Source organism: Chlorocebus sabaeus, chromosome 10 (genome assembly GCF_047675955.1).
Source record: "Chlorocebus sabaeus isolate Y175 chromosome 10, mChlSab1.0.hap1, whole genome shotgun sequence".
NCBI classification, from domain to species: Eukaryota; Metazoa; Chordata; class Mammalia; order Primates; family Cercopithecidae; genus Chlorocebus; species Chlorocebus sabaeus.
The window spans coordinates 128,784,641-128,810,497 of NC_132913.1; the positions used below are offsets into that span (position 1 = coordinate 128,784,641).

The 25,857-nt window shown below is 48.9% G+C and overlaps 1 protein-coding gene across 5 annotated transcripts in view; it reads right to left on the reverse strand.

The window, feature by feature from the left end:
* The window catches only part of HDLBP (high density lipoprotein binding protein), a 90,571-nt gene that overhangs the window by 6,069 nt on the left and 58,645 nt on the right, over positions 1 to 25,857 (reverse strand). For all 5 annotated transcript variants that reach the window (XM_007966983.3, XM_038000592.2, XM_073020229.1 and 2 more), the window contains 18 exons: positions 24,213 to 24,419; positions 23,797 to 24,012; positions 23,002 to 23,208; positions 22,679 to 22,786; positions 21,248 to 21,352; positions 20,815 to 20,893; positions 18,058 to 18,197; positions 16,484 to 16,588; positions 16,243 to 16,356; positions 15,316 to 15,402; positions 15,013 to 15,144; positions 9,141 to 9,359; positions 6,896 to 7,117; positions 6,597 to 6,815; positions 5,634 to 5,772; positions 1,561 to 1,715; positions 517 to 621; positions 154 to 288 (listed from right to left, as the gene is read on the reverse strand). In XM_007966983.3, coding sequence (XP_007965174.1) covers positions 154 to 288; positions 517 to 621; positions 1,561 to 1,715; positions 5,634 to 5,772; positions 6,597 to 6,815; positions 6,896 to 7,117; positions 9,141 to 9,359; positions 15,013 to 15,144; positions 15,316 to 15,402; positions 16,243 to 16,356; positions 16,484 to 16,588; positions 18,058 to 18,197; positions 20,815 to 20,893; positions 21,248 to 21,352; positions 22,679 to 22,786; positions 23,002 to 23,208; positions 23,797 to 24,012; positions 24,213 to 24,419 — 2,694 coding nt within the window. The remainder of the gene's footprint in view (positions 1 to 153; positions 289 to 516; positions 622 to 1,560; positions 1,716 to 5,633; positions 5,773 to 6,596; positions 6,816 to 6,895; positions 7,118 to 9,140; positions 9,360 to 15,012; positions 15,145 to 15,315; positions 15,403 to 16,242; positions 16,357 to 16,483; positions 16,589 to 18,057; positions 18,198 to 20,814; positions 20,894 to 21,247; positions 21,353 to 22,678; positions 22,787 to 23,001; positions 23,209 to 23,796; positions 24,013 to 24,212; positions 24,420 to 25,857) is intronic.

The following is a 25,857-nucleotide window of genomic DNA, read 5'->3' on the forward strand; positions in this document are numbered from 1 at the left end:
TGCTGACTGCATCCTGGCACTGCCTGCGTCTCACCTCCAGCCACCCAGATGTAACTGGGATTCTGGGATCTCGAAGAACTCCCCTAGATTCTGGCATATGCCCAGAGCTGAGCACCATGGCTCCAGGCAGTGCCCTGGCCACCTCCTGCTCACCCGGTCCTCCTGCTCGGCCTGTAGCTCCTTCACACGCTCCAGCAGTCCAGCCTTGGCCCGGTCCAGATTTGCAGCAAGGCCCGTGATGGCGATGATGTCAGACTGCAGCTCAGGTGCTGGGACATGTATGTTCACCTACGTGAAGAGGGGCTGACTTGATGTTTGGGACCCCTGAGAACAGGAGGAGTCCATTGGCCCTGGGACCCAGGAGTGAGAGGGGAGCCCACCCGCCACGAAGGAAGCCAGTGCTCAATCCGAGCAGGAGGAGGCAGAGTCAACAAGAAGCTGAGGACGGACACTGGCACTCAGGAGAGGATGTGACAGGCCACTCCTGTGACATGGCCTCCCGGGAAAGGGGTCTACCTCAAACTCGTCCATCATCTTGCGGATCCCACTTCCTTTCTGCCCAATAACGTAACGGTGAAGGTCAAAGGGCACCTCAACTTCGATGGTGACGGGAACCAATGCCTGCATGGAGGATGGTCATGGTTAGGCCATGGGAGCTGGGAGATGAGTGACCTTGTAAGCTCAGCAACGGGGATCCATGAAACACAAAGCAAACAGCCCTCTGACAACAGCAATGTACCCCACCTGACATGCCTCCAGGGCCTTGAACTCAATAGAAAAGAATGGGAGAAGACTTGCATTAGGATGACGCTGACAGAAGCCTGCCCTCCTGAATTACAGCAGCCCCTTCAGGCCCACATAGGAAAAGAGGCCCTGACTGCTGGCACATCCTTGGGGTCAGGACGACTTTGACCGACACCCAAGAGGTGTCATGAGGGACCCTCGGATCGCTGCTCACCTTCCCTGCCCTGTCTCCCCGACCGCCCTTCGCCTCCCCGACCGCCCTTCGCCTCCAGAACCTGCTCTCTCTTGCTACAGCATTTACCATCACTTGCCACAGGATATATCTGTGTTGACTGTCTGTCTCTCCACTGCAACGTAAGAACTATTTTTGTGCTGTGGCAGCGCAGCACTGAAAGCAGCATCCAATGTGCAGGTGGCACTCAACACTGACTGCACACAAGGTGAGCTAGGCCTGATGATCCCCACTCACATGGGGGGAGACACTGCAACTGGAGGTCACATTCAACCCCCTGCAACTGAGACCCTTCCACAGCCCCCACACCCACCACGGGCCTGAGAGGCCAGAACCCCAGCTGTCCCAGAAAGCGGCTGCAGAACCCGGAGGCTTGGTGAAGGGATGTGGCCCTCCCCAAACTCTGTGTCCAGCCGAGGAGCACAGCCAGACAGCCTGTGCGCACGTGGTAGGAGCAAGATGGGTAGCTCCACTGCCACTGCCACTGGGCAACCGTCCATCCCATCCAGGCCACGCCTCTCCCCAGGTGCCTGCTGACTGGGCCTTGGTGGGGGTGGAGGGGGTGGAGGAGGGCACACACATACCTCCAGGGCTTCCTTGGCAGCCTCACACTTTTCTTTCCGGCCGGAGATGATGATGATGTCACACCTCCTTGGAGAGCCAGGGTCAGAATCTTTGGCCTCTCTCCCCTCCCCAGCTTCGTCCCCATTCTCCTGGACAACTGGCTCTACACTGTGAACTAGAGAGAAAGGGGAAAGGGGACAGCTCACAGCTGCTGGAAGAGACCCCAGGCCTTATTCAGATGCACACGTCTGTGAGGCACCTGCTGGGTGCTGGGTGGTAAAAGGGAGGGGAGACCACTCCTGTCCTTCAAGAGGTCTTGGTCTGGGCAGGGAGAGCAGATAGGCCGTCCCCACAGCAGCCTCAAAGGGGGCTCCCAGACCTGGGGGGACACTGAAGGCTTTGCAGGGGGGCCGTGAGCTCTGTGTCTCCCTTATTCACCTTGAAAATGAAGCTAACAGCAACTACAGCAGAGGCTTCAGTGAGATCAGATGAGTTAATTCATGGGAGGAACACAGGGCAGGCCCACTGCACATCTGGGGCTTGACTGTGAGGCAGGGCTCATCAGGGAAGGTGGCTAGCATGCAGCCCCACCCGGGAGAGGCAGTGGGAAGCGGGTGAGAGGTCTAGGGGAGACAGAAAGGACAAGGCCAAGGTAAACCTGCGCCAGCTCCTTATGCCAGAAAGCGAGAGCCCCAGGAGTGAAGGGTGTGTGAACAGGACATAGAAGGCAGCTGGAGGAGCTCCCACAGACGACGCTGGGACACCAATGTGTACCAAAATAGACACCACAATAATAATTATCACTAAGACAGAACCCGGGAGGTGTGTGATGTAAATAAACGAGCAGGCCAGACAGACGCCCGCCTAAAATCAAGGGTAATCCCGGGGCAGGGGGAAGTAGGCATTTCTGAAGGAGAAAAACTGGCAAATTTGAATACTGATAACATGTTAGATACTACTGTTATATAATGTTAGATCTGATTGCAATAAATGTGCTAGAACCATGCAAGAGAATGTCCTTGTTCTAAGAAAATACCCACTATGAATAAAGGGACATGTCTAAAAATTACATTCAGAAAAAAAAAAGTGTGTAAAAGGGGAGAAATTGAGAAAAGAAACTGGTGCCATCAGGACGTGTCTACGCTGTTCTGTGACACTCGATCAGGACGTGTCTACGCTGTTCTGTGACACTCGATCAGGACGTGTCTCCGCTGTTCTGTGACACTCGATCAGGACGTGTCTCCGCTGTTCTGTGACACTATCAGGACGTGTCTCCGCTGTTCTGTGACACTCGATCAGGACGTGTCTACGCTGTTCTGTGACACTCGATCAGGACGTGTCTACGCTGTTCTGTGACACTCGATCAGGACGTGTCTACGCTGTTCTGTGACACTCGATCAGGACGTGTCTACACTGTTCTGTGACGCCATCAGGACGTGTCTACGCTGTTCTGTGACACTCGATCAGGACGTGTCTACGCTGTTCTGTGACGCCATCAGGACGTGTCTACGCTGTTCTGTGACACTATCAGGACGTGTCTACGCTGTTCTGTGACACTCGATCAGGACGTGTCTACGCTGTTCTGTGACACTCGATCAGGACGTGTCTACGCTGTTCTGTGACACTCGATCAGGACGTGTCTACGCTGTTCTGTGACGCCATCAGGACGTGTCTACGCTGTTCTGTGACACTCGATCAGGACGTGTCTACGCTGTTCTGTGACACTCGATCAGGACGTGTCTACGCTGTTCTGTGACACTCGATCAGGACGTGTCTACGCTGTTCTGTGACGCCATCAGGACGTGTCTACGCTGTTCTGTGACACTATCAGGACGTGTCTACGCTGTTCTGTGACACTCGATCAGGACGTGTCTACGCTGTTCTGTGACGCTATCAGGACGTGTCTACGCTGTTCTGTGACGCTATCAGGATGTGTCTACGCTGTTCTGTGACTCTGTGACACTCGATCAGGACGTGTCTACGCTGTTCTGTGACACTCGATCAGGACGTGTCTACGCTGTTCTGTGACACTCGATCAGGACGTGTCTACGCTGTTCTGTGACACTCGATCAGGACGTGTCTACGCTGTTCTGTGACACTCGATCAGGACGTGTCTACACTGTTCTGTGACACTCGATCAGGACGTGTCTACGCTGTTCTGTGACGCCATCAGGACGTGTCTACGCTGTTCTGTGACACTCGATCAGGACGTGTCTCCGCTGTTCTGTGACACTCGATCAGGACGTGTCTACGCTGTTCTGTGACACTCGATCAGGACGTGTCTACGCTGTTCTGTGACGCCATCAGGACGTGTCTCCGCTGTTCTGTGACACTATCAGGACGTGTCTACGCTGTTCTGTGACACTCGATCAGGACGTGTCTACGCTGTTCTGTGACACTCGATCAGGACGTGTCTACGCTGTTCTGTGACACTCCATCAGGACGTGTCTCCGCTGTTCTGTGACACTCGATCAGGACGTGTCTCCGCTGTTCTGTGACACTCGATCAGGACGTGTCTCCGCTGTTCTGTGACACTCGATCAGGACGTGTCTACGCTGTTCTGTGACACTCGATCAGGACGTGTCTACGCTGTTCTGTGACTCGATCAGGACGTGTCTACGCTGTTCTGTGACACTCGATCAGGACGTGTCTACGCTGTTCTGTGACACTCGATCAGGACGTGTCTCCGCTGTTCTGTGACACTCGATCAGGACGTGTCTCCGCTGTTCTGTGACACTCGATCAGGACGTGTCTCCGCTGTTCTGTGACACTCGATCAGGACGTGTCTACGCTGTTCTGTGACACTCGATCAGGACGTGTCTACGCTGTTCTGTGACACTCGATCAGGACGTGTCTCCGCTGTTCTGTGACACTCGATCAGGACGTGTCTCCGCTGTTCTGTGACACTCGATCAGGACGTGTCTACGCTGTTCTGTGACGCCATCAGGACGTGTCTACGCTGTTCTGTGACACTATCAGGACGTGTCTACGCTGTTCTGTGACACTCGATCAGGACGTGTCTACGCTGTTCTGTGACGCCATCAGGACGTGTCTACGCTGTTCTGTGACACTCTATCAGGACGTGTCTACGCTGTTCTGTGACACTCGATCAGGACGTGTCTACGCTGTTCTGTGACGCCATCAGGACGTGTCTACGCTGTTCTGTGACACTCTATCAGGACGTGTCTACGCTGTTCTGTGACACTCGATCAGGACGTGTCTACGCTGTTCTGTGAAACTCTATCAGGACGTGTCTATACTATTCTGTGAAATTCTATCAAAATCAAAGTTTTAAATAACCACTGAAGTGTAAAACCTAGATGGAGTGCAGTATGAGTTTATTAGTTTCCTACTCAAAACAGCCTGTATTCTCAGGAAAACAAAGGGGCTTGAATGGCTGTGTGTGACATGCTTCCTGGATGCCCAGAGAGATGACACTATGTGAACTCAGCAGGCTGCAGGGCCACCTGCCGCCCAAATAGCTCAGCCAAGCCTGACACACAGAGTGGAGAGCAGACCTTTTGTTTCACACATGCAGAGCAAGTGAGAGCGCGGTAACCCACCCACATCCCACAGGCCGCCTCCCCACCACCAGGTGCGCGAGCAGAGCTGGGGGCAAGCAGGGTACCAAGAGCTCAATGCCCTCCTAGAGGAACCGCCAGCCACTTGGATGGTGCCCTCCGGCCAGCCAGAGGCTGCAGCTGCCTGCCTCACAGGGGACACCCCACAGTGAAGGGAGGTGTGGAGGAGGAAGCTCTCCAACGGCGCTCATGCGATCCACACGGTATCATGAGAATCACTGGGACTGAACTCGGGGCACCCGAGGATGAGGCTGCACGCTCCTCATCGCCTTGGGACTCGCTACCTTGTGTGTTTCTAGGACGTGAAGGTCACCTGGTCACTCTGTCAATAATTGACACAGTCCATCTTTTAAAGGCCAGGGAGTGACCCTAAACCTCTGGAAGCCCCCAGAATACACAGATGGTTTTCCAGCAGAGACAGGAAAGAGCCTCACCAGTATTGCGACAGCTCTGCCTCTCACGTGGGAGGCACCGCTGTTAACAAAGCAGAACAGGGCTAATGGGGGACCCACCTGGGTTCTCCTCTCTGTCTGGGAATTTAATTTGAACATTGAAATCCCGAGTAATCTGCTGGATTCTGGAACCTTTGGGGCCCATGACAGATCGATGGAATTTCTGGGGTATAGCACATTCTAATGTCACCTGAGCTTCCTGGAGGGAGGTACACAAAGAAAAAAGAAAACAACAAAGATTAAATTCCTTAGGGCCAGTTTTACAGAACTCTTCACACCACCTTCCTCCCTGTCCTCTACAGCTACTTGACATAGATGCTCCCCTTCTCCTGAGTCCAGGGCTCCAGGCGCAGGGAGGAGGGAGGGTAGCAGGACAGGTCTAAGGGGGTGGGCCTCCTCTGAAATGTGTCCCAGAAGGCCAGCTGCTGTCCCTGGGGGGTGGCCAGTTCAGCCAAGGGAGTGGGACCTCCTGGGGTAGCCTCTGACTCCATGAGGATGCAATGGATTTGATTATCAGGGAAAGGGCATCCAAGGCCCTGGCAGGTGAGTGACCTGGAGGGGACACTCTGTGAAGACTGCTTTAGAAAAAGACCACGTCTTCTCATGACTTCCTGTGGATTCACGTGGATGCCCTCAAATCGATTTTCTTTCCTTCACAGAGGGGAGAAGTGAGCTGGCCCCTTACACAGACTGCATTTCCATTTTCTCTGACCCCTTACAGACTGCATTTTCTTTCTTTCTCTTGCTTTCTTTCCCCCCCCCCCCAATCTCCTCTCCTCTTCGTCCTCTCTCTCTCTCTCTCTCTTTTTAAAGTGCTTCTCACAGGCAGAATTCTCACCAACTATCAGGAAAGAGGCCAGACAGGCTGAGGAAAGAAGAGCAAGCACCCGAAAGCCCCTTCTGAAGCCTTCCGGGCTGTATGAGGGAGTCACCTGCCTGCAGCGTGGAGGGAACACCCATACATGGCTTTGGTGAGTGGCCACTGGGGGGTGAGAACCCGTCCCCGAGCACCCAAGTGCCTACCAGGTCCTCAATGATCTCCTGAATGCGTTTCTTGGCTGCCTCCACACAGTCCTTGGCGCCCTTGAGGGTGACTTTGTCGCTCTGTGTGCCAGAGCGTGGGAAGCTGACCATCACCCCGCCATACTCTTCAGCAATCTCCCGCAACACCTGGCCTCTCCGGATGACAAAGTGGCGGTGGTGCTTGGGGTCCACCAGCATGGAGTCCTCCACCACATTATCCTGCAGTGTTAAGAAGAGATGCAAGATAAGCCACCCCACCACGGCCCCGGCAGAGTTGGCCGCCAAGGCCCAGTCCCTACCAGGTTTTGGATCAAGGCCTCCAGCTCCTTCTGTGCCTCTCGGACGGCGTCCTCCTTTCCAATGATGGTGATTAGGTCCTGGTCTTTGTCCTCAGCCGCGGGGAAGATGACGCGTGCTCCCGTGCTGTCACGCACCTTGCGAATTTTGCCGCCCCCCTTGCCGATGAGGAATTTGTGGTACTCTGGCTTGGCACGGATGTCAACAGTGAAACTCTTGGTTTGCTGCAGAAACCAATCCCGCTCTGTTAGCCTGACACCACATGCCTGGACCACAGTGAGGAAGACAAGAGGGCCTGAAGGACAGCAAGGTCAGGCTCCCCTTACATTGTCACCAGTGTCCTGATATTGCACCAATACCCCCAAAATGGGGCCAGCACACCTCACTGAATAAACAGATGAATACCCAGACAGACTGCACACATACTTCTCTTCCACAACAATCAGATGCTGGTGGTAATGAACACACAGGCTTAGAAGCCTGGTCCTGCCACTGACAAGCACTGACCGAACTTCTCCAAGCCATTTTTGATCTGCACAGGGGGAGAAGGGAGCAGCGCGCTGCACAATGTGTTGGCAGAGTGCACGTCCTGGGGAGCATGGGGTGTGCCCAGCAGAGCAGGAAGCAAGGTGCCCAAGAGGCTTGCCCCGTGCTCCCACTTTTCTACCTGCTTCCAGACCAAGCGCACACAAATCTGGGCCAGGCTTCCTGTCCTCCCACGAGTGCCACAGATCAGCCCCCACAAAACCAGCCACTCCCCAAGCTCAAGCTCAGAGGGACACAAGCCAACCAAGGCTATAGTTAGAGACCAGCCCTCAGAGGCCTCATGTAGCACAACACCCTTGTGTGGCAACAAGAAATGAGGGTCCTCGAAAGGCCCTGGACACTGTACTTGTGGACACCAGTGCCTTTGGCAGACTCATGCAGGGGAACACAGAGAAGTGTGCTGCTTGCTCTACGTGACTCAGATCCACAAGGATAGCTCTTGCCTTTCTCTGGACCCAAGACCTGGCCCACAAGCAAGAATACCAAAGAAAAATGTGCTAGCATAAAAATATTAAATAACAACTTTGCTATCTTTTAAGGGCAGGTTTCACCAAATACCACCTAGAGACTCTGCTACTTTTCAAAGACACCCACGAATAGCGCATTAGTCAAAAATCAGGCAATCAATTAGGCAAATCCAATCTAGCAATATGGTAAAAGACAAACCACCAAACCAAGTAGGGATTACCCCAGAAACGCAAAGCTGGTTAAACATAAAGACAAAAAAATGAATCTATACAATCTAACAACAACCAAAAAAACACAAGAAATATGAGGCTCCAGATTAGAGAGAAACACAACTCCACAGACCACGTGATTGTTACATATTTATAAGAATTCACAAAAAAGTGACTGGCACTAACATACATGAGCTTCATTTAGCAGTCTCATGAAAGTCCACATACAAAAATCACAAGCACTTCCACGTGCTAACAATTGGAAATGGAAAAAAAGTGCCATTTACAATAGCACTAAAAGAATGACAGCAGTTAGATCTGCTAAGTCGAACATAAAAATGTGCAGGATCTGTATGCTAAAAATTATAAAGCACCAATAAAGAATCACAGACCTAAAAAAATGGAGAAACGACTGGGTCAAGACTGCCGAGCTGTCAGTCCTCACCAGCCTCATCTTTCGATTTAACACAACCCCAATCAAAGCATGAAAATGCTTTTTTCCTACAAACTGACAGGCTAATTCACCAAGGGATGTAGAGCAGCCAGTTGAGAGGGCTTACACTGTTGATTTCTAGACTTCCCATAAATCTGGTGTCACCAGAAGAGCCCGGAAACATATCCACAGATGGATTTTGACACAAGGACAACAGCAATTCAATGGGCAGTCTTTAGAGGTGATGAAAATGAATTTTGATTACTCTGGTCACATGTCTGCATGTTAAGTTTTTAAAACTCAGCTATACCTAAGAATGGTCAATTTTACTGTAAATCACACTTAAAAGACAAACGCACCCCAAAGCCAATAAGCCAAAGAGCACCGTTTACATATTGTACACATGAGCATCTGGACCTGGAAAGGCCCTCCAGTGACAGCAAAACCAAGAGGCCTAACAAGTATATTACAGAGCTGTTTTCTGACCTGCCACAAAGGAAGGGCATTTAAGGCTTTCCACAGTGAGAAGACAGAACACTGTAGTGAGGACCAGGCTTCCTGCCAAGAGTCACGCTCCCTCCCCATGCTCACCTTCTCCTCCGCCAGATGTAGGAGCTGCTTCTTGGCCTTCTCCACATCTGAGGAAGGGCCCCTGATAACAACGGTGTCGCTTCCTGAACCTTCCACGGGAAAGTGAATGTGAACCCCGCCGCACTCCTCCATGATGGAGCGGATCAGACGGCCCTTGGTGCCAATGAGGGAGTTGTGCAGCTTGGCAGGGATGGAGACCTCTACCTCGGCTATGTTGGCCTGAAACCAAACACACAACAGGAGGAGGAAGTCACATTTTTGTGGCAAAAAGGACAGAGGAAAAGATAAACTATCATCTTTGGTGGTGATGAACACACAGGCTTAGAACCCTGGTGCTGCCACTGACAAGCACTGACCAAACTTCTCCAAGCCATTTTTCATCTGCACAGGGAGAGGAGGGAGCAACGCGCTGGATAATGTGTTGGCAGAGTGTACGTCCTGGGGAGAGTGGGGTGCGCCCAGCAAAGCAGGTGCACTGGGAGGTGTTTAACTCAACAGGACCCAGCGTCCTCGTAGACGTGTGTTGGGTTGGAGGGCAGGAGCGTGGTAATTTCAGACCACACATAATGCTCTTCTTCAGTCCGCTCTCCGGCTCTGCCAGAGGTGGGTCCATATGCCTATGGATGAACTTTTCCTATTAAAACCAAAGGTTCTGCTTTCAGCCAAGATGCAATACCAGGGACTGGACTGAACTTACTGCCTAATGGTGATTTTCACAACCCTGGAGACAGGAAACAAGGTGAGCCCTACAACTGCCCCAAGTTGCTGCTACAGTACAGGAAGGTGAGGAAACAGAACCATCCAAGATAGCAAGAACAGGAGGTCAGAGCCCAAAGAGACTGGCATTGAGAACCTCCAAGATCTGGAGACCAGCCACTCATACATTGACACACGTGAGGAAATCACCTTGGGCCCAGGAAAGAATCCCCAGAAGGATCACAGGAAACAGTGCCTGCAGCTCAGCTGGGCCTGGTCCAGAGCCGTCCTCAGCAGGTTCAGCTTTCTGGGACGTGGAGTATAGTACTCAGAAGGATCTTACCTCAACAGTGGAAATATTTGGGCCTGAACTAAATACTGCTCTGATCCTCCCTAATAAAGCTTAAAAGCAAGTCTTAAAAGGAGCAGAATGTTTCAGAGTAACTTCACAAAGCCAAAAAAATATGCAGAGGAATACAAAAACACCCTCATTAAGAAACACCAGAAATGCAAAGAATAGGGGGAAAACCCACAACGAGGAAAATAGAAAACCACCCAGAAATGACAGTGTTAGAATCAGCCAGCCAAGGACAGTAAAACAGGTATTTAACTGTATTGTCTATGGCCAAAAGCAGAAAGATTGAACATGAACATGTTAAGAAATGAAAATACAGAAGATATTAATTCAGACCGAACTTCTAGAGAAGAAAACAATGTCTAAAATGAAAATTATATTAGATGAAATTAGGCAGATTAGAACACTGCAAAGAATTAATGAATTTAAAGAAACTCATGGAGAAAACCGATATGGCCCCTCCCCCCACTCAAATAAACAGAGCACAAGTAGAAGACAACTAAGACCCCAGTCACTAGACTCCCTGATGGGGAGACAGCAAGGGGCTAACAGAAAAAAAATACTCATAGTGACCAAATATTTTCCACATTTGATGAAATACTGAACACACATACTCAAGAATCTTAATAAACACCAAGCTAAGAAACATGGAGAAAACTACACAAAGACACATCCCAACTTGCTCAGAGACGGTGGTAAAATCCTAAAACCAGCTAGAGGGAGGTGGTTTGTCATGGACAGAGGAACAAAGCCGGGGAGACGTCAGCTTTCTCATCAGGAACAACAGGAGACAGCACTGAACCCAAGTCTTGAAAGGAAAAACCTGCCAACCTAGAAACCTTTATGCAGCAGAAACATTTTTTCAAAAGTGAAGAAAAAAAATACTTTTAGACATACAAAAAGTGAAGGAATTCATTATCAGATACACACTACAAGAGATGTTAAGTGGTATCTTTCAGACAGAAGGAAAATGAAGACAAGGATCACACCAAGAAATGAAGAGCTCTAGAAATGGCAACTGTGTGGATAATACATACATTTTTTCATATTACTTAAACCTCTTTAAAAAATAATGTTTTTTTTAAAGGTTAATAATGTAAATGGTAGACTGAAAGCCAGCCATATAAAATCATCACATCGTGGTGACTAAGCACGTGGGGATGGATGTGGCAGTTATTGTTTAGTGGGTGTCGTTTCTGGGTAAGATGACGGGAAATGCTCTGAAAACGGACAGGGCGACGGCTGCACAACCTTTTGAATGTACTCAGTTGAATTAACCATTCAAAAAGGATTAAAATGATAAATTCTGCTATGTATATTTTACAACTGAGAAAAAAATTACAGTAAAAGCAATTTAACCACGTGTTAAAGATATGTAATAAGTATGTGATATATAACATACATATAATCACAAATGTAATTAAATGCAAACATCATAACCCTTTTTTTTTTTTTGAGACAAGGTCTGGTTCTATGGCCCAGGCTGGAGTGCAGCAGTGCAATCTCAGCTCACTGCAACCTCCACCTCCCAGGCTCAATCCATCCTCTCACCTCAACCTCCTGAGTAGCTGGGACTACAGGCATGCAGCACCATTACTGGCTAATTCTTTTTGTAGTTTTAGTAGTGACAGGGTTTTGCCCAGGTTGGTCTTGAACTTGTGAGCTCAAGTGATCTGCCCACCTGAGCCTCCCAAAGTGCTGGGATTACAGGAGTGAGCCACCATGCCTGGCCACAAACATCATAATCTAAAAAGCAGAGATAGATTTAATGTAAAAAGCAAGCTACCAAAAAGAAACCCACTTTAGTATCATATAAAGTAGGCTGGGTGCAGTGGCTCACACCTGTAATCCCAGCAGTTTGGAAGGCCAAGGCGAGAGGATCACTTGAGCTTAGGAATTTGAGACTAGCCTGGACAACATAACAAGACCTCATCTCTACTAACTGCAAAAAAAAAAAAATATTAGCCCGGTGCGGTAGCATGCGCCTGTGGTCTCAGCTACTTGGAAGGCTGAGGTGGGAGGACTGGTTGAGTCTGGGAAGCCAAGGCTGTAGTGAGCCATGACTGCACCACCGTACTCCAGCCTGGATGACAGCAAGACCTCATCTCCAACAAAATTTTAAATATGGGGGGGAAAAAGATAACACAGACTTTGGAGCCAAGCACACTACCAGGGAAAAGGCATCATTTTGTAATGGCACAGATTACATATATTATGGAGGAGAGGACGGACTCCATATATTATGGAGGAGAGGACGGACTCCATATATTATGGAGGAGAGGACGGACTCCATATATTATGGAGGAGAGGACGGACTACATATATTATGGAGGAGAGGACGGACTACATATATTATGGAGGAGAGGACGGACTACATATATTATGGAGGAGAGGACGGACTACATATATTATGGAGGAGAGGACGGACAACATATATTATGGAGGAGAGGACGGATTATATATATTATGGAGGAGAGGATGGATTATATATATTATGAGGAGAGGACGGACTACATATATTATGGAGGAGAGGACGGACTACATATATTATGGAGGAGAGGACGGACTACATATATTATGGAGGAGAGGACGGATTACATATATTATGGAGGAGAGGACGGATTACATATATTATGGAGGAGAGGACGGACTACACATATTATGGAGGAGAGGACGGACTACACATATTATGGAGGAGAGGACGGACTACACATATTATGGAGGAGAGGACGGACTACACATATTATGGAGGAGAGGACGGACTACACATATTATGGAGGAGAGGACGGACTACACATATTATGGAGGAGAGGACGGACTACACATATTATGGAGGAGAGGACGGACTACACATATTATGGAGGAGAGGACGGACTACACATATTATGGAGGAGAGGACGGACTACACATATTATGGAGGAGAGGACGGACTACACATATTATGGAGGAGAGGACGGACTACACATATTATGGAGGAGAGGACGGACTACACATATTATGGAGGAGAGGACGGACTACACATATTATGGAGGAGAGGACGGACTACACATATTATGGAGGAGAGGACGGACTACACATATTATGGAGGAGAGGACGGACTACACATATTATGGAGGAGAGGACGGACTACACATATTATGGAGGAGAGGACGGACTACACATATTATGGAGGAGAGGACGGACTACACATATTATGGAGGAGAGGACGGACTACACATATTATGGAGGAGAGGACGGACTACATATATTATGGAGGAGAGGACGGATTACATATATTATGGAGGAGAGGACGGACTACATATATTATGGAGGAGAGGACGGATTACATATATTATGGAGGAGAGGACGGACTACATATATTATGGAGGAGAGGACGGATTACATATATTATGGAGGAGAGGACGGATTACATATATTATGGAGGAGAGGACGGATTACATATATTATGGAGGAGAGGACGGATTACATATATTATGGAGGAGAGGACGGACTACATATATTATGGAGGAGAGGACGGATTATATATATTATGGAGGAGAGGACGGACTACACATATTATGGAGGAGAGGACGGACTACACATATTATGGAGGAGAGGACGGATTACATATATTATGGAGGAGAGGACGGATTACATATATTATGGAGGAGAGGACGGATTACATATATTATGGAGGAGAGGACTGATTACATATATTATGGAGGAGAGGACGGACTACATATATTATGGAGGAGAGGACTGATTACATATATTATGGAGGAGAGGACGGACTACATATATTATGGAGGAGAGGACTGATTACATATATTATGGAGGAGAGGACGGATTACATATATTATGGAGGAGAGGACGGATTACATATATTATGGAGGAGAGGACTGATTACATATATTATGGAGGAGAGGACAGATACATATATTATGGACGAGAGGACGGATTACATATATTATGAAGGAGAGGTGATGCCGGAGGTGACACAGTATTGACAGCAAAAGGCTAATGCAGGACTATTCTAAAAAAACTTCATGTTAATAAATTTGACAACTTGGAGAAAATAGAAAACCCCTTGAAAGACACTAATTACCAAGTACACACAAAGAAACAGATGATCTATCCATACAGTGTAATATTACCCTGAAATAAAAAAGGACAAAGCAATGATATAGGTGACAACACACAAATGTCAAAACATCCTGCAAAGTGAAAGCAGACGGGCCCAATAGAGTAGATGTTCTGGTTCCACTCACACACACGTGTAGACAATCCAAAAGCATCTCCTGTGGCTGAAAGCAGACTGGGGGCTGCCTGGCGATAGAGAGGTGCGGGTGAGGGGACTGTGGTTTTAAGGAGCAGCCAAGTGGGATGGAGGGAGACTGTAAACCAAATGGCATGGGACATTTTTGGGGTGATGGTGGGGATGATTTCATGGATGTACACAGATGTCAAAACTATTAAATTGTACACTATAAATGTGTACAATTTACTGCATGTCATTTTTTTTTAAAGGAAAGAAAATACCATAAATACCTTCAGATAAGATTTTCAGGTAACAAAAAGAAAATGTCTAATAAGACAAGTGGCCATGTCAAATGTTACTGCTGCAGGTCCAGGTAAGTAAGCGCCACGAGAGACAAAGGCAGAAAACTGCTGGCCAACTCAGCAGCAGCTTGGATTGAAAGCTGCAATGCACTGCAGTCTTCCACATCTGCCATCTGAGTCCGTGCTGGCCCCATGACCCTGGCGTGACTCAACCCCAGGCTCAATCTTAGAGGCTGTTAGAGATTTTACTGGGGATCTCCATTAGAAAACATCTCCCATTACCAGGTCTTTCTGAATAGACAGAATCCTGCTCCGGGCCGCTTCGCAGTTGGCTCGCTTGCCTGTGATGATGATGGTCTCTGAATTGCTATTCTCTGCTGGAAGGTCGATCTTGGTGTTGCTTTCTTCACGAATCTACAGGAGAGAGATCACCATGAGAAGCTGACTAGAGCTCTCCCAGAGTTGAGACACAGTTGAGCACAGGGCTAGAAGTAAGGAAGAGTCCCTCCTAGTCTAAAACCAAAAGGACGCAGGGCTACAAGGGACAGAGCAAGCAGCAGCAAGATGCAGGGGACAAGCTATCACCTTTTTAATGTTTGCACCTCCTTTCCCAATGATGTTCTTGTGAAACTGTTTGAAGATCGGAACGGAAATTGAATAGCTGTTTTCCACCTTAAAGACAAAAAACACAGCCCAATTCACCACCTGTGCTACAGAGTGAAATACAGTATCCCTTCTACCCCTAAGGGTAGCATGAACACAACAGGGCACTGGCATTTGCAAACAAACCTTCAGGGGTTTGTCATGAGAATAAGTAAAAGATCACTTGCCCAACAACTAACTTACCTTGCAAATTACAGTCAATCGACGCAAGTCCACTTTTTGGCTAAGAGAGAGTTCATGCCCCATGCCAGGATCAGAGCTGGCTGAGGAAGAGGCTCAGAACACACATGGAGACAGCACGGACCCCTATGCTCTGGGCAATTCTGCACTCGGCAGTGATGTGACAGCAGCTCACAGTGCTGGAGTCCCTCACCCTCGCCTCTCCCAGGGCAGCCATCAGGTAAGGTGAAGCCCACGGAAATACATGGCCACCTATGGCCTTCTCATCCACTACTCACTACACTTTCTAAACCTGTTCCCACTTCAGTTTTTGAGAAAGATAATAAATCAGTATATGACTCATTTCACCTGTTATACCTCTCATCTTACTGGATGGGACAGTTTCTCTAGGTATCTGAAGACTCCTCAAGGAAACAAGGTAACTGGGCATGAGAAAAGCAAATCTCCCCACCTGAATTGCAGTCTTAACAATGGCTGCCAATCTAAACATCCAGGTATTAAGTGAGAAGCCGTCACCACTTTGTCCCAAGTCCCTGGATGGAAGCCCAGCCCAGTTCCTATGTGCTTTCTCCAGAGCAGGGGTCCTGTGGGGGTCAGGACTTCTGACAGGACACACGCCCCACCCACCATAGGTGCTGTCGTACAAGAAAGGATGTAAAACACCCCTACCAGATCTGCCACCATCTTCTGCATGTATTTTGTGCACTTTTCCACCTCATTCTTGGGTCCTCTGAGCTGGACAATGTCACTTTTTTGTGCTGGGTCTGGAAAGTTGATGATGACCTAGAACAAATCACGGGGAGACTAAGTTCAAGTATGAGGAAGGACATATATCCCAAATATCAAATATTCCTGAAGTGTGTCTTGGACCACTCCCATAGAGTTACAGAATGTCTCTGGGAAACTTTACCTCTGGGAATTTGTCACGAATTTCACGGATCCGTTCACCCTTCTGCCCAATGATTGTGCGATGAAATCTTTGCTCAATGATTAGATCCTTGGTACGCTCATTTTCCTAAAAATACAATTAAAGTAGATGTCATTTATCACAAGCATGGTGAGCAACTCCCCGCTGACACAAGGGGACACCAGGGAGCCCTGGGCGCAGTCCTTCACGGAGCAGGTGAGGTGGTCTCCAGATGGCACCTCATGGCACCCCTGGGAGCAACCAGCCGTTAGAGTGCACAGCGCATGGTGAGTGCTCTCGCCAAGCATCGCCACACTCCGCAACACTGGCCGCGCGCCACTTTCCTCAACAAAGTCCATTTACGGAACTCACTGTAGGACCCTTCAACCGAAAGTGCCATCATGACAGCGGCAATCACCAAAGCAGTTCAGCGAGCACTTCTGTTTTAACAGGTGCTACAGGGGAGGCCCAGCTCTTCCACTCGGAGGCCTGGCATTCTGCACAGCAGTGAGTGACCCCTTCTGAAGAGAGGGTGGCTTGGACCACTTTCCCTGCGTGGCTAAGAATGTTCAGCACAGGGCACTGAACCCATATGGCTCTCAACTTCCTCAACAGGCCCCATTAAAATGTCAGAATAAGCAGAGCTGGAATCCAGGGAAGCCTACCAAACGTTTCCGAGAATTCTGAGAGATTCTGGATCAAACAGCTATTGGCTGACAGAGAAATAAGGGCTCAGCAGTCAGGAAGGGCATAAAGCAGCCAGGACAACGGACCTGGGCTGGAGGCCAGGCTAAGAGGAGAACCTGGGATATGAGACTGGGGAAATGGGCACCGGGAAGGCCACAAGCAGTGGAAGGCTGCATCACACCCTGGATTGCAGCTCAGGGCTATAAAAGAGGTCTGCCAATTTGAGATTCCTCATGTGGGTACTGAGGTGAGGTGAACAAAGAAGCCCCTAAGCGAATGACAGGAACCCTGGTGCATGTTCCTCACACAGTCAGGCCAAAGGGCTGCTGCAGGCACTCACACAGTCTTTGACCTCTCTGGATACTCAAAGACACCCAGAGACTTTCAAGTGTGGGCATCTGACTCACAGAAGCAAGGGTGCTCACAGCTTGGCATAAGCATGTACGAAACGTTGGGGAGCCCAGAGCAGTGCAGTGCTTCTGCCAGGTGGTAGAGAGCAACAGCCCCCACTTCAGGTTTGCAGTGATCCTCGAGGTTGGCCTTACATGAGAACCACCTGGGATGCCTTTGAGAATCCAGAAATGTCTGTCACAATCTCTGGAGATGGTACCCAGGCATCTGGGAACCCAGGGTGTGGCCAAGGCCAAGACGCTGCCACACAGTCTCTGTGCCCTTCTAGCACAGCACACAGCCATGGAGGACAAGACGTGCAGGTGACCTGGGGAGGATAAAGGAAATGTGGCCCCAGGGAGTCAAATCCGGTTCCAGTGCAACGTGGGATTTGTTGACTTCCATTCTCCGAGGCCGCACACCACAACACACTACTCCTTAGAGGGAGCCAACAGACGCAAGGCCAGCACCTTCCTAGAGGCCCCAGATATGGCACTTACCATGCGAGATGCAAGCTCCAGCAGCTCTCGCTTGGCCTGCTGCACACCCTGTGGGTCCCCCTCAATGCGGATCAAATTGCTCTTCTCACTGTCAGGAGGGATGCGCACGGACACCTTGTACTGGTCTTTGATTCTGTTTACTTAGGAACACAAAAGGAAACACATTTAGGACACAGACCAACAACATTCTGCCAATGACTAACAACTAGGCAGGACAGGGCTAAAGTGCCACATAACCTTATCAGTGATTCCCATTCACCAAAAATGATGTTTAGCTTCCAAAACAAGAATCTCCCTTGTCTAGAATGGGGGCCAGTTATGATCTTGACCTGGATCACAAGGGTTCCGGAGGACAGGCTCTCAGCCTCGACCACAAGTTGGAAATGCCCCGAGACCTTCAAGTAACTGATGGTTGGGGCCACTCAGTCTGGGATTTCGCTCGTCTGGGGTATGGCTGGGGCTTCAGAATACTTAAAGGATTCCAGGTGTTTCTAATGTGCAGTAAGTCTGGGAACTACTATTCTCAAGTTAAAAAAAATCACATACATTAACTCCACACAAAAGCACTCACTAATGCCTAAGAGCCTTGCGGGGACCATGCTGCTGCCCAGAGACCCCATCTACTGTTGGTTCAGATTCCAACTGAGCACTTCACTGTGTCTGCAAGACAAGTGCTGCTGCAAACCCTCCTGCTGTCAACCTCTCTGGATAGAACCCAGAACCCCCAAGTTAAGAGTTCCAGGTCCCCCAAACTCTGGAGAAGCCGCATCATCAGGAAACAAGGCAGGAATCTTGTCCACTGTGCAGTAAAGGAAAGCCCAGCTTGCTGGCAGGACCACCAGGAGGACTTTTTGTGCATCCATCCTGAACACATGCACATGCAGAGGCAGCAACGAGGCGATGCGCTGATGGAGGGTGACATGGACATACAGCTGTTCCAGGTGGAGCAACACAAGACAAGAGAAGCAGAGGACATGGGAGATGGGCAGCAGTTTTTTTTAGATTACGAAGGAAAATGAGAGTTAGGAACTACATGAGAAGAAATCAGAACAGACATGACTCACTAAGCTATATTCTGCAATTTCTCGGGGGCAGAAACTAGAAATTAATGTTAGAATTACACTACTGTACTTCCATATATATGTGTTTTGAGACAAGGTCTTGCTCTGTCACCCAGGTTAAAATGCAGTGGCATGGTATGATCACGGCTCACTGTAGCCTTGACTTCCTGGGCTCAAGTGATATACCTGCCTCAGCCTCCTGAGTAGCTGGGACCACAGGCCTAGTTAAATTTTTCTTTTTTGTAGAGATGGGGGTCTCACTATGTTGCCCAGGCTCATCTCTAACTCCTGGGCTCAGGTGATCCTCCTGCCTTGGTCTCCCAAAATGCTGGGATTATAGCCAAGAGCCACTGTGTCAGGCCTAAATAAACACTATGGTTAACCAAAACCAAAACAAAACATAAAAGCAAGTTTATGGTGTGTGCATGGTTCAAACAGTGCGCAAAAAGGTCACTTTGTGCCTGTAGACTCTCGTCCCTGTCACGTAAAATGACCACAAAACGTAATACTGACATCAGAGAGCTCACCATTGCACAGGCCACAGCACAGCTGACAAGCCTATGTTTACTCGTAACAAAAACGGATACACGGACATCAGTCATGTGATGCAGGTTAGTGTCCCACCCCCTGGGAAAGGCTCCTTCATCCACTGAACTATCCAGGAATGGAGGACGTGTTTGCCTTCTCACCTTCCACCCCGCGCCTGGCCCGACTCACACTTTTAATACCAGCATCTTGGGAGGCCGAGGAGGGCAGATCACCTGAGCCCAGGAATTTGAGACCAGCCTGGCCAACACGGTGAAACCTCATCTCTTCTAAAAATACAAAAATTGCCAGGTGCGGTGGTTCACGCCTGTAATCCCAGCACTTTGGGAGGCCCTGGTGGGCAGATCACGAGGTCAGGAGATCGAGACCATCCTGGCTAACAACGTGAAACCCCGCCTCTACAAAAAATAAAAAAAAAAATTAGCCAGGCATGGTGGCGGGCACCTGTAGTCCCAGCTACTCGGGAGGCTGAGGCAGGAGAATGGTGTGAATCCGGCAGGCGGAGCTTGCAGTGAACCGAGAACCAAACAAACAAAATTAGCTGCAAGTGGTGGTATGCGCCTGTAGTCCCAGCTACGCAGGAGGCTGAGGCAGAATTGCTTGAGCCCAGTAGGCAGAGGTTGTAATGAGTTGAGATCACGCCACTGCACTCCAGCCTAGGTGACAGAGCGAGACCCTGTCTCAAAAAGAAAAAAAGTATCCCTCCCTATGTTGTTTTTACTTGGGCTCAAATCTAGACTTTTTTTTTATGCTTCAGTGAGTTCCAGATCAGCAGTTTCCATGTTCAGAAGGCATGAGTACTACAAACACTGATGTAAGGCTAACGTAGCAGGTCTGACTGAAATACGGAGGGTGCTGCCCTTGGGCGTGCCTTCAACATGGCCCCTGTGGGTCACTTGCGGAGGGCTTAGACGGATTTCCAAAAGTGACAATTCACCCACTGGCCAAACAGCTCTAATCCAACCACTGCACCAAGGGGCAAAGGAAAAGTGGCCTCTTCCCACAGGCAGGAGAATGTAAAGTCTGAAACTCCCATTACAGGTAGCACTGGGCCTGGACTGTCTGCACAGGCATCCTAGTTCTCACACCTGACACCCCAACAAGGGTCTCAGGGCACACTGGCCCCACTGCAACAGACAGCCTCACTCACTGTTGGCGCCGCTCTTCCCAATGAGGTGCCTGTGGAACTTGTGGTCGATGTTGATCTCCACGTAGTCCATCCGGTTAATCTGCAGGAGCACAGAGGTTCATGGATGCGCCCAGTTACTTGATCAATGAGCTGAACCAACACCCGGCAGTCTCCACGGTTGCCTTTTCTGACACTCAGCTGTCAGGAATTGCTGGAGACTGCCCCTGTGTCTCCCCTGAGAGATGCCTTCTTCAAAATAAAGTTTCCTCCACCCACAATTATTCCAGGACTTCAGCTAGCTTCTAGTTGTTTCAGAACTTAGTACTCATCTAGCTAGGATGCCCTGGGTGCCTGTGCCCAGCCATGTGGGATGTCACCGAGAGATGACCACCCATGCCCAACTCAGAGCCTCCCTTGTCACCAGCACACACAACATTCCAAAAGGGCACCTTACCAAATCTTTGACCATGCCCTCTATCTGTTCCTGGGCCACGTTGACATCCTCTGTAGGGCCCTCCAAGGTGATCTTGTCTTCGCCCTCTGTAAACTCGATGTGAACCTACCACACCAAAACCACGCAAAAAGAGATGGCTAAAACAGAATGGCCCAGCTGCAGCCCCTCAGCTCCCAGTGTGCAATTGCTGGTCCTCAGGGAGCCCACAGGTGCTCTCTTGGGAGTGGCTTCTGATCCCAAATTGCCTCATATATATGTTAGGGAGGGAGGGACATATCCACAGACATCAAGCAAAGATGAAAGGCAGGGTTAGAGCCATAATCAGGAAACTCAACACTGTGGCCGAATAATCTTGCCTTTCACTGAGAACACAGTTTGCTCCACAGAAGCCACTAACATAAAGCATGCGAGATGCTCATGCATCATCTGAACTTTTACAAGGCCTGGTCCTCTTCAGTCGCATGAAGAATGAGACAGGGCACGGATGGAATTTTAAAACTAGTACAGCTGCACCAAGGTGGCAAAGTGACTTGCTCGACGTAGACGAGGCTGCCAGCTTTCCTGGTTTATTACCCTCCAGGTAAGGAGTTAAGGGAGGGAGACTGGTCCTTATATGAAGCTATAAGAAGGAAAAGAGGCTGGGCACAGTGACTTACACCCATAACCTCAACTTTTTGAGAGGCTGAGGCAGGAGGACTACTTGAGCCCAAGAGTTCGAGATCAGCCTGGGCAACATAGCAAGACCCTGCCTCCACAAATCTAGCCTGGGATGGTGGTGCGTGCCTGTAGTGCCAGCTACTTGTGAAGCTGAGACGAGTGGATCACTTGAGCCATGAGTACAAGGCTGTAGTGAGCTATGATCGTGCCACTGCACCCCAGCTTGGGTGACAGAGTGAGGCTTTGTCGCTAAAAAGAAGGAATAAAATTTTAAAAAATTTATTTTTAAAAAGGACTGTAACATTAACTGGAAACAAATTTTAAACAAAACAGGAATTAAATATGATGGTTGGATTCTCTGGTATTTCTTTTTTGTTCATGTTTTCTGGATGCTACAATCTCCTTTGGTAAACTGAGAAAGCTTTAAATTCACTCTTAATACAATTTGTATACAAGTTCTGCTCTTCAAACGATTATGAAGTTATTTCACCATAATTACTAAATGACATGTTTCCTAAGATACTTACGAAACCTAGTAACACACAATCCTCTCTGGTTAAAGACTAGAAGGATGGTACAGACATCTACAGACATTTGTTCTGCTGTTCTTCAGCTAACATGGAAGTTGACCATGTCAAACAGGCCAGTTAATTCAGAAAAATACACCAGTTTTCAAGGGCATCCACAGTACAAAGGTCAACAAAGCAATGTCAGAAACAGAGAGACAGAAAACAAGACAAATTCAATACAACAGGTGAAAAAACGCGTCCTTACCTTTGGCATCTGCTGAGTGATTTTGGCCAGGTTCTGCCCTTTCTTGCCAATGATGAAACGGTGAAGCCAGGAAGGGGCGGCGACAGAGGAGACGGTGAAGCTATTGGCCTAAGAAAACAGGAAAACAGCCATGGGTTTGCAGAGCTCAAGGTCATGTCACAGTGAAAGCCAGGCTGCTCACCTGGGGCTCAGAGACGCGCACTCCCCAAACCTGGGCACCTGCACTGTGTCCAGGCCCCAGGATTTACAAATCGAGAGCTCATCCATGAAGGCCCCGCGGACTCCACTCAAAGGAGACACATTTCATGCTCAGAGGCAGTTACCTTGGCATAGACTTCAGTCAACGCCTGACCTAACTTTTCAGGTTCGCCTCGAAGTATTACAGTCTCAGAGATGCTGTCTGAGGGCGGGATCTCAACGGAAACTCCAGTTCTCTCAAGGATCTCCTGCAATGAATTGCCCTTGGGCCCGATGACATACTTGTGCTGGGATTTCTTCACTTCCACTGCAATGGTTGTAGTCTTCTTTTTCTAAATAAGGGGCAGTCAAAGGCAAAGGTGTGGGAAGCGGGCAGGTGGGCACGGCCACTGCTGCAGAAAGCAAGCCAAAGTGGCCCAGACTACAGATGCTGATCCCAAGAAGTGAACAACAGTGATTAGGACTAGCCAATCCCCACCAACTTCACTGCTCAAGACTGGATTTTCCCTAGAATAGTCACCCGCCGGCTGATAACTTCGTCCTTGAACACTGCAAAACACCCAATCCTTTCCCTCAATTAAGGAACCCATTTCAGATCTCAAAGTTCACTAAGCGGAGCTAACAGCTTAATCTAAGACGTGAACAAGTCTGGGTTGTGCGTCTGACCTGCGGCAGCCCAGCTGGCAGCATGTCAGCACAGCCAGAGGCCCAGGACAGCAAGGACAACCGGCCTGCAGATGCTCAACAGCAAGGGAGGGGCGGGCACCGATCTCACACGGGCCACTCTAGTGTAGAGACAATAAGCATCTTCATCAAGGACAAAAAGATAAGGGGCTGAGCCAGGCCTTAACTGAATCTCCAGACCCAAATCCTAGTTTCTATTCCTGCCCATGGGGATTTGCCTCCTCTAAATCATGTACCTTCTCCTCATAAATCTTCTTGATGCGAGCCACAGCCTGAGCCAACTGCTCCTTCTCTCCAGTGAAGACAATCTCTGTCCGGTTCACGCTGGGTGGGGGGATGTTGATGCGTGTCCCTGTCTCTTGCATGATCTCGCCGACCAGTCTATTATACGGCCCAGCGATGAAGGGGTGGAATGCCTTTTCTACTTCTAGCCTCTCCACAGCACGTTTGTCCTGGAAAGGAAGGGATGACCTGATGAGAACAGGCCTCTGAAAACAAACTGGGGACAGACAGGGCTTCTCAGGGTTGGAGTCAAGCCCTCCACCCCCACCACCTTATGCCTTTACGTCCACACTGGACACGGCAACCCATAAGGGAGTGAGGTCTGCACAAGGAGGCAGGCAGGGGCACGAGGCACTCACACAGGCCTCACCTGCTCGGCAGAGATGAGTAAGACTTCGTGGCGAGCTTTCTCGATGCCCTCTTTGGTGCCGGTGATCTTGATCTGATTGCTGGGGTCATCTGGGCGTGGGATCTGGATTTTGGTTGCAGTTTTTAGCTCCAAGTCTTGCAGTTTCTCTCCATTTTTGCCAATAACAAAGCGATGGTGTTCTTTGGGAATGGCAACAGTTGCTGAGGCCTACAGCAAGAAGAGAATCAAGGAAAACAAGAATATTTGTAGGATCTGAAGGACATATTTTTCCAAGACATTCTGGCAGAAACACCATCTTTGCTTATTCTTGCCCACCAGCCCCAACCCATCCATTAGAACAGCGTGAGCTTAAACATCACGTGCTTGGGGAAGACTGCCCTGACTCCCAGCCTAGCGTAAGTTCACGTGTATCCACACTACTAAACATCCACTGGAATATACACCCACAAAGGGAGACAACAGTTCACATCCACAGAAGCTGGACAGGAAGAAGCATGACTGCATATCCAGAAACCCTGAAAAAACTGCTGGGTTAAACTCTATTTATAGCAGGGAGAAAAGACTGAAATCCAGAAGTTAACAACATTAACTTCCACAAACAACAACTACTTGGAAGATGTAATGACAGAGATGCGTTTCTTTTTTTTTTTTTGAGACGGAGTCTCGCTCTGTCGCCAGGCTGGAGTGCAATGGCGTGATCTTGGCTCACTGTAACCTCCACCTCCCAGATTCAAGGGATTCTCCTGCCTCAGCCTCCCGAGTAGCTGGGACTACAAGCGTGTGCCACCACGCCCGGCTAATTTTTATATTTTTAGTAGAGACAAGGTTTCACCATGTTGGCCAGGATGGTCTCGAACTCCTGACCTCGTGATCCGCCCACTTCGGCCTCCCGAAGTGCTGGGATTGCAGGTGTGAGCCACTGCGCCTGGCCAAAAGATGTGTTTCTAATAGAAAAAAGGACAAAAGAAAAAAAGGACAAGAAAAAAGCTAGACATAAAGCCCAACACAAGGCGAAGTACGTGCATTAGAAACTGGAAAACACTCCTTAAAAGAGGTAAAAGAAGGTTTAAGTAGATGGCAGTTATCCCAATTAACTTTAAAATATTAATACAATTTCAAACAGCTGATTATAAAGGTTGTAACACAGAACAAACAAAAATAAACCAGAAAACCCTGAAAAAGAATAGTGCAGGGTGGAGGTGTTCACAGTGGTCCTAGACATTAAACATGAAATCATTATCATTAACATAGGAAATATCAGTATATGGAAAGACAGACCGGCTGGTCTGAACTGAAAACCCAGAAACAGACCTAAGTTAATATAAACACCCAGCACATGATAAAAGCAGCCACTCAAGCCCACTGGAGCAAAATATCTTTTCAAGATGGTGATGGCATGCCTGTAATCCCAGCACTCCGAGAGGCTGAGGTGAGAGGATTGTTTGAGCCTAGGAGTCCAAGATCAGCCTGGACGACATGGTGAGACCTCACTTCTACAAAAATTTTAAAAATCAGCTGGCCGAGGCCAGGCACGGTGGCTCATGCCTGTAATCCCAGCACTTTGGGAGGCTGAGGAGGGCGGATCATGAGATGAGGTCAGGAGATCAAGACCATCCTGGCTAACACAGTGAAACTCCGTCTCTAC